General features: G+C 57.6%; 1 protein-coding gene across 1 annotated transcript; it reads left to right on the top strand.

The window, feature by feature from the left end:
- Window positions 1-6: 6 nt before the first annotated feature.
- On the top strand, window positions 7-3141 carry SIX1 (SIX homeobox 1). Its single transcript, XM_015629612.2, has 2 exons — window positions 7-820; window positions 1807-3141. Exons 1-2 carry the CDS (start codon window positions 261-263, stop codon window positions 2093-2095), a joined length of 849 nt encoding a protein of 282 aa, XP_015485098.1. The 5' UTR covers window positions 7-260; the 3' UTR covers window positions 2096-3141.
- Window positions 3142-8844: the final 5703 nt, after the last annotated feature.

An 8844-nucleotide genomic window follows, 5' to 3' on the forward strand; every position in this document is an offset into this window, starting at 1 on the left:
CCCCCCCGGCGCCGCGACGAGCATCCCCGCTCGCCCGACACACCGCCCTCGGCTGCCGCAGCGCCTCCCCGCTCTGGGGCCGGCACCGGGACCGGCACCGGGATCCGGATCGGCGCTGGGCCCGGGCCCGGTGGGCGCCTACCCCGCGCCCCTCCGCCGCCGCGCTCCCGCGGGGTGCCCGTCGCCTCCTCCTCCTCCTCCTCGTCCTTCTCCTCCTCCTCCTTCTCCTCGTCCTCCTGCGGCCGCCGCCGCGCTCGGCCATGTCGATGCTGCCGTCGTTTGGCTTCACGCAGGAGCAGGTCGCCTGCGTCTGCGAGGTGCTGCAGCAAGGGGGGAACCTGGAGAGGCTGGGCCGGTTCCTCTGGTCGCTGCCGGCCTGCGACCACCTGCACAAGAACGAGAGCGTCCTCAAGGCCAAGGCGGTGGTGGCCTTCCACCGCGGCAACTTCCGCGAGCTCTACAAGATCCTGGAGAGCCACCAGTTCTCTCCCCACAACCACCCCAAGCTGCAGCAGCTCTGGCTGAAGGCGCACTACGTGGAAGCCGAGAAGCTGCGGGGCAGACCCTTGGGCGCCGTCGGCAAATACCGCGTCCGCCGAAAATTCCCTTTGCCCCGCACCATCTGGGACGGCGAGGAAACCAGCTACTGCTTCAAGGAGAAATCCCGGGGCGTGCTGCGGGAATGGTACGCCCACAACCCCTACCCGTCCCCCCGGGAGAAGCGGGAGCTGGCGGAAGCCACCGGTCTCACCACCACCCAGGTCAGCAACTGGTTCAAGAACAGGAGGCAACGGGACCGAGCGGCGGAGGCGAAGGAAAGGTACGTGCCACCCCTCCGTTCCCTGCTTTTCTCCCTACTCCACCGTGCGGGACGCGTTTGGGAAGCCCGGGAGCTGCTTCGGGAGCTCGGCCAGTACCCCGAGCCGGACGGGATAGGAGCGATGAAAGCACACGGTTCCCTTCAAATCCTTTTAATTAATTTTTTTCCGCAAACCCCGTTGCGTTTTCCCCTTCCGTGGAAACCCAAGTGAATTTTTCCACCCGGGATCCACTCGACCTCACCTGCCCTGGGGGAACGAGGAACCCCCACCGTGCTCTTCCAGGCCGCTCCGCCGCCTTTGTTTGCTGCCTGCCTTCCCGGGTAAACCGGGAGCGATGCGGAGCCGGTAGCCTCCGGGACGCGCTCGGGATGCCGGGTGGTGTGCTGCCGAGGGTCGGGTAGGGTAGCTCCGAGGCTCAGAGAAAAGAGATGCAGCTTCGGGTTGGATGGAGAGGTCGGGGGAAGCAGAAGGAGACCGGGATGAGGGCGCGCTGGCCGGGCCGGGCCGCCGCCCCGTACCGGGGCCACCCCGGCAGGCGACGCGATGGCCTCGGTGCGAGGCGACCGCTCGGCCCGAAGAGGCGGAGAGCCACGGAGGGCATCTCCTTCGGCCACCTCGCCACCGAGCTTCCTGGAGAAAACCCCGCACGCAGCTCGTCCCCGGGCCGCACTTCCATTTTTAATGAAAAAGAAAGAAAAAACGACCCTGAAAAAAAATATCTTCATCCAATTTTCCCACCTCAGCTAAGTTACCGGGTTGTTCAGTGTACTTATTTGTAGGAGGGGCAAAAGAAATAGGGACGATCGGTTGTGAAATTATTAGGATTATTTTTCCCCCCTTGAGAAGCATCTGCTCCCACGCTGGAACTAAACGCGAAGGATTTATTGTGGGCATTAGCACAATGCCCATCCCCGCCGCCTCATGCCCGCCCTAACATCCCCGTTGTGGGATTATATTTTTGGTTTTCTTTCTCGCCTTTCCGCAGAGAGAACACGGAAAACAACAACGCGGCCACCAACAAACCGAACCAACTCTCGCCTCTGGATGGGAGCAAACCCCTCATGTCCAGCTCCGAGGAAGAGTTTTCTCCTCCCCAAAGCCCGGATCAGAACTCGGTCCTGCTCTTGCAGGGGAACCTCAGCCACGCCAGGAGCTCCGGCTATTCCCTGAGCGGCTTAGCCGCATCCCAGACCCCTCACAGCCTCCAAGGCCACCAGCTCCAGGACTCGCTGCTGGGACCCCTCACGTCCAGCCTGGTGGATCTGGGATCCTAAAGGCCCTCGGCGGGCCGCCGGAGGATCGGGAGAGGAGGTTCTGCTCGGGGACAGAGGCTCTGGGTTGTACATAGAGGACAGCACCCGGTTTTACAGCTCACCCGCAGATTCTTAACGGGACTCTCGGCTCTTTTCACACAACCCCACATCGGCTCTTGCTCCAGTTCCCCCTCAGCGTCTCCCACTATCACCACGATTTTTTAACTTTTGTTTTTCCACGTAGCCAAACGCAGAGAGCGGCAATAACCCTCATCACCCCTTCGAGTTCAGACGAGTTGGTCCCAACGGGAATTACAAAAAAAAAAAAAAAAAGGGGGGGGGGAGGAGGTGGGGAGGAAAGGGAAGAAAAAAGAAAATAAAAATCCCAAACCCTGCTGGATCCGATTCCACCCAAACAAATCCCAGCGCTGTGGGCGCGGTGGGGCAGGGTCGGCCGGCGCATCCCTGCTGCTGCCTGGCCTGGTCCCCGAGGAGCTGGGACGGGGACAGAGGGAGAGAACCGCTGTACTGAGCCCTGTGTCGGAGTGGAAGGAAGGAGGGGAAGTTACGTTTACATTTTTCATATTTAGCCTTACCAAAAAGATTTCGATGTAGTTTAAATTAAAAAAGAAAAAAAAAAAAAAGAAAAAAAAAAGAAAAAAAGAAAAAATAAGGTAAAAAAAAATATCAAAAGCTGCAGTATTAGAGTTTTACCAAGTGCCTGTGTCTGACCGCGGCCGTGCAAGGCAGATACTGAGTGGGCTCCCGTGGACCCGCGTTCCCCACCTTTCTCCTCTTCGGTGGTGAAATGCATCGATGTGGCTAAAAATTAGGATAATAATAGTAATAATAAAAGTCGACGGCCATTTCCTCCTAAACTTCCCCGCCAGTTCCCCGTTTCCTTCTCCCGTCTGTGCCCGCTCGCCGCTTCCCTCCTCCGGCTTGCAGAGAGCCCGCGGATGACGCTGCCTGTCTCGAGTATTTGTTACCAAAAATCGCATGTGCTTTCGGGTTTATTTTCTATTGTACCTAAACAGTCTAAATTAAACAACGCTGATGGCAGAAAACCCAGGCTGCGCTTTTCTTTGCCGGGGCGAGCCCGTGCCCCTCTGCCTACCCTCACCCCCTCCCCACGAGCTGTTTCGGAGGTTCGGGGCTGCGGGGACGCCGGCGGCTTCGGGAGGGAGCAAGGACGGGGACAGAGGCCCCGTTTAGGCTGCGGTCGCCCCGAGGGAGCGGCCGGGCACCCGGCCGGGAGGGAGCGCCTGGCCCCGCCGCCCGCCCCGTCGGGGCCTCGATGGTGCCGGTGCTCCCTGTTAGCGTTTTGCATCATTAAGTGCGTGTTTATTTAAATCGCTGCCGTGTTTGTGCTCGGGGTCTTGGGCCATGGAGAAATGTCACCCTCTGCAGGAGGGTCTTGCCCGGCCGGAGCGCTGCGCGTCCCTCCCGGCCGGTCCCCGGCGGGCCCCCGGCCCCGCGCCAGAGCCCCCCACGGAACCCCCACCCGCGGCCGGACGGGGCAGCGGATCCGCGCCCACCCCTCGCCCCCTGGGCTGCGGGGGAGCCAGGCCCGGGGCCGGGATACGGGAATGGTTTCCCTCCTCCCTCCGGACGGGCCCCGGCCGCCCCCTCGGGGGAGCTGGCCCAGGTCCCGCCGGGCTTCCTGCGCCCACGACCCTTCGGGGGGGGCAGGGCCGGGGCCAGGGGGAGCTCCTGCCCTGCCGGGACACGGCGGGGGGAGCAGGGGAGGAGGGCGCAAATCCCGCGCATGGACGCGCAAAACGCGCGGGGGGCGCGCAGCTGCTCCCGCTCCTCTGCGGCCGCGGAAGGAGCCGGGACGAGGCCCCACGTTGTGGGGGAAGCATGGAGCCCCCTCCCCTCACCTGGTGTGCAGCGACCCCGACCTCGGCTTCCCGGCTGGGGAAGGGGACAGGGACGGGTCCTGCTGCGGGACCCGCCGGGACCTCAGGGGACCGGACAGGACGGTCCGTGCTCCCCGGGCCAGGGTCCCCTTTTGTCCCTTTCCAGGGACCTTCATCCCCCTTCCCGGGGCTCTCATCCCGTTCCTCCGCGATCCCTCACAAAGCAGGGCAGCCGCTCCTGTGCCCACCGGCACAAAAGGGGAACCCCCGGGGAAATGAAGGATGTTTTTGGGGTCAGCAGCTGCGGGCTCTACCCCTCGAGGATGGATAAGCTCCAGCTCCGTTTTTTTCCCCAAACCATGGGCTCGGTGAAGAGGAAGGATAAATATTGCCCGGGGCTCCAGCCCTGCTCGGCGGGAAAACCAAGCAAGGACTCGCAAACCAGGAGTTGTTTTCAAAGCAAACAGCTCAGAGGCGCTTCCTGCTTGCAGGCAGGCACAGGGCTGATTGTCGAAGGGCTGGGGAAGATTCCATGGGATGCTCCCCTTGCCCAAATCCCCTTTCCAGCGCACACCTGCAGACCGGGGGTAGTCTCAGGCCCCCCGGCCTCGGAGCCCTACCCACCCCACGGCTCTGCACTTCCCCAAAAGGGAGAGGGACGAGGTTGGCAACAGGCGGGAGGTGGAAAGGAGGGATGAAGGGTGCTGAGGGCATCCCCCGGTAATAACTTCCTGGCCAGCCGTCAGGTAGGAGCAGGGAGGCCCTGGAGCTGAGCCAGGCACAGGTTGCTGAGCTCTCCTCGATTAGGCTTGACCTCGCAGCAAGCTTTTCACAGCAGAGCCAGCCTGGGGAGGCAGCCTGAGGCTCTTTCTCACTCAGCTCTGCTTTGTATTTCCACCGGCAGGAAGGAGTTAATTCGCCCCCCCACTCCCGTTCACCCCCCAGGACAGATCTCACACTGTGTCCAGGTCAGCCAAAAACGGGGAGGAAACAGAGAACAGCAGAATGATTAATTCTACCTGTTTTTCCCATGAGTGATCACCTGCTTTCGGGGTCATGAATAGCAGGTAGCTCTCTCCGTCTCCAGCTCTGAGAGGCTCATTTGTTTGGTGACAGCTGAGTGACAAGACCTGAAATCCGAGCCCTCAACTTTGCCTGATGTGTGGATAAAACCCTGGATGTTCCCTCAAACATTTCAGGAAATGAAAGTTGTAACGCGATCCCTTGTGCGCCCACATCTCCCCCAGCAACACACAAAAGCTCAAAGGAACCTTCTCGGATTAAATTCAGCCTGGAGAGGATGGAAGGAAAATGGAGAGCAGGCTGAGAAAGCTGGAACTGGCAGACTTTTCTTCAGCACTTATTGGAAATGTCTGTCCAAAGCAGGGATTTAGAAAGGTCAGCTCTACCGTAAGCGCTTCTTCCTCCATCGGAGTCAGACGGGCAGCCCGCTGCTCCCCAGCCCATCTCCACCTTTGGGACAGCCCAGGGAGGGCTGTGGGGAGCACTTAGATTCCCCAAGCAGGAAATTCAGTGTATAAAAGCAAACACCCAAGGAGAAAGCCAGCCCCCTGCTCTCTCCTCGTTTAATGTCCTGGGTCACGCTGAGCCAGCGCCGTCCTAGCCACAAACCACACACGTCTGCTCTGCCCCTGCCCTGCTGCAAGCTCCTGCCCACTCCCCTTCCCCAGCAGCCCACCCCAGGGGCAGGCAGAGTCCCACTCTGTGCCCCATAGTCCTGGACCACGTGCTGGCAAATCCTCCACAGAAGCTGCTGGTGAGGAGTGGATGCTCACTCAGCCCATGGATTTAAGCCCAACATTTCCAGTCCTGGCTCCCTAAAGCTTGCACATCCCTAGCTGCAGTTCCAGAAGCCCAGAATGGCACATTTGTGCTCTGTGTCTTTGCAAACCAGGCCTGAACAGCCAGAGAGTTGGAGTTTCATTTTAAGCACACAGGTTTGGGAATGTCAGCAGATGGAATGGGTCCAGGTGTGTGGTACTGCCAGGATTAGGCTAAGGCATCCCAACTCCCTCTCTCTTGGGTAGGTGGTTTTATGGAGCTGCCTGTCACTAGGCAGCCAGTGGCTGCTGGTGCTGTTATCCAGCCTGAAGATAAAGTACCATTTAACAATTGTTTAACTATTCCTGAAGTGCTTCAGGATCTGCAGGCTCCATAAAAGAAACACCACATGGCCCGAGATAACTCTTCACCTCTGAGCTTCTCCCTTGCTCCTGCTTTTCTCCAGACTGCAGTTCATGAATGCTGCACAGGTGGAAAATCTCTCTGTCTGCCCACACAACGTGCTTTGCTGTCAGTAATTTTGCACCAAGGAAGAGTTTTCTGAGATTGCTGGAGATTGGTCCCAGCACAAGCAGCCTTCAGGGCAAGGTGCTGCAGCCTGCCCCATGCCATGAGCAGCAGCAGAACACAGAGCTTGCACATCCTGGCTGTGGCAATCTGTGTCCAAGGATGGATTTTGCTGTTCCTGTTGGGGCTGAAGCTGCTGGGTTTTCTGAGGGCACCAGGTGCTGTGTGGGGAGAGCAGAGGTGGCAGAGGCCGGATCTACAGGAGCTTGGGTACAAAGTAACCTGAGACACTGTCATCCTTCCCAGCTGGATGTGGACACAGTTTTAAATATGGAAACGAGGGAAAATTTGCTTTAATCTTCAGGCAGAGAGAGTGAATTACCAGGCTCCCCAGAGTCACCCCAAGTGCAGCCTCATGCTGCCTGGAAGGAGGGCCCCAGGCTGAACCCCCGTCCTGTGCCACCCTGGCTTTCCTTCCAGCTGGACTTTTCACCAAGTGCAGGAACATTCCCTCTCTCCCTGTGGCTTATCGTGCTCATCCACATCTCCTCAAGTTTTAAACAGAGGATGAACTTTCTCTGAAGCATATAATCCCAATCCTAATAATGAGGTTAAAGAGGCAGATTTAGTTCAGTTATGGTTTCCTGTTTTCATTTGTCCAGCGCTTTTGGAAAATACCTCTGTGGGCAGAGCAGCTCCTCATCCCTGTCTTAGCTTCTCACCCACAGCTTAGTTCTGCAGGGATAGAGATGCTTTGGTATCTGCTCAGACTCAGATGGATTTCAGCTGCGGTAGAAAAGGCATTGGAAATCCTCATGCCTGCATCTCAGGATGGAAGAAATGGGAAAAACTTTTTATTTTTCTGACTTCAGGATGGAAAAGCTTTTGAGATAATGCTAGAGGATGGATCAGCCCTGGTTTACAGGAGGGGAAACTGAGACCTGGTGAGATGACAGACCTGCTGAAGGTCAGAGCAAGGGCAGGTGATGGGGTGGGAAGGGCAGCTGGTGCTCTGCACTCCCACGCTGCCTCCCTTTATAGTCCCCATAATAAGTCACCACAGCTTATCATTATGTAACACAATATTCCTAATAATACGAGACAAAACCAATTGACTGAAAAACAATGCCAAATGAGGCTTGTGGCTAACACTCCCTGAAGAAATTGTCTCTTTTCTAGAACTGAAAAAATACCAAACCAAAACCAAAAAAACCCCAAACAAAAAACCCCATGCAAATTAGAAACAATTGAAAAATGAAATCACATCTGTAAACCATCAGGGTGCTTCTCCTGAACCCCAAAGAGAGCTTGTGTCCTCTCACCCCTTCTCCCAGTGCCCTGTATGGGGTGGTGGGTGTCACAGGACCTGCATCTCTGTCCGTGAGGGCACAGGAGGGATTTTGTGGCAGTGCCAGGGATGCTGGCAGACACAGCCTTGGTGCATGCTCCAGTCAAAAGAAGGGCAGCATCATCCTAGAGCAAATCAGAGATGTATTTAGGGAATTAAGATCTTCCTAAACCTAATGTCCTTGAGCTGGCAGGGAAACATGAAGAGAGAGTTCAAGAGGGAAAGGACTCCAGTTTATAATCTGCTGTTCTCTTCCTGGGGCGGAGGCACTGGCACAAAGGAGCTGCAGACCTTAGCCAGGACTCCTGCCAGGGGCTGCCTGTGTCTCCACAGCCCCACAGCAGCTGCCCTCTGCCCAGCCAGGGCTTTGCTGCCAGAGCAGCACCAAAGGGAGCAGAGCTGGGAATGGTGTGCAGGCTCAGCAATGCTCACTGCAGGGGACAGCTCTGTCACCTGTTGTGGTGGCTTCCAGCCCTCTCAGTGAACCCCCTGGGGTTCTGAGTGGATCTGGGATGGGGATGCTCTGCCCTATTCCAAGCACCCTGTGTTGTTCAGTGTCTGTTGGGTGAGCAGTGGGGGAAGTGCGTGGTTCTCTGCTGGGACACACTTCACTGCTGCCTGTGGGAGGGGTGAGGCTCAACTTGAGCCTGGAGAAATCCCCCAGCCCTGGAAGTGTTCAGGGCGAGGCTGGATGGGGCTCTGAGCAACCTGGTAGAGTGGAACATGTCTCTGTCCATGGGATGGTCTTTAAACTCCCTTCCAACCCAGACCATTCTGTATTTCTGTGATTCTATGAATTGCTATTTTCAGAAGTTCCCCTTGAGGCAACATCTCCCAAAGCCAAAGGAGGTGCTTGGTGAGGAGGTGGGATTATTTCTTGGGGGAAACAGCACAGGGAAAGGCTGTGGGGATGCTGAATCTGTGCTGTTCCCAGGAGTCACAGTACCTACTGAAGTGGACAGAGATACTCAGAGCAACAAGCTGGCCAAGAGGCTGATGTCACCTGGGGCCGTTCCAGCTCCATCCATCACCCTTGTGTGCAGGATCTGCTTCTGAGCCCTCCAGGTCCCAAGGGTGACTTGGACTGGGTTCAAAAAGCCCTCAGGAGGGCAAAGGCAAGCAGGGCTTATGGATGGGGAGCTGCAGGAGGCTGTTGCTGTCTTGCTCAGAGACCCCCACCTGGTCAGCAGCCAGTCACCCCCACCACCCCTCTCCAGTCTGCTCCCACTCAGGGCTGAGTTCAAGCCTGG

The sequence above is a fragment of the Parus major genome, chromosome 5, assembly GCF_001522545.3.
Source record: "Parus major isolate Abel chromosome 5, Parus_major1.1, whole genome shotgun sequence".
Lineage (NCBI taxonomy): Eukaryota > Metazoa > Chordata > Aves > Passeriformes > Paridae > Parus > Parus major.

What these genes read in the sequence shown, in the direction of transcription:
- SIX1 (XM_015629612.2), top strand. Translation starts at nt 261, where the DNA reads ATGTCGATGCTGCCGTCGTTTGGCTTCACGCAGGAGCAGGTCGCCTGC. An exon ending in GCGGCGGAGGCGAAGGAAAG is followed by an intron (nt 821 to 1,806) that starts GTACGTGCCACC and finishes GCCTTTCCGCAG; the next exon opens with AGAGAACACGGAAAACAACA.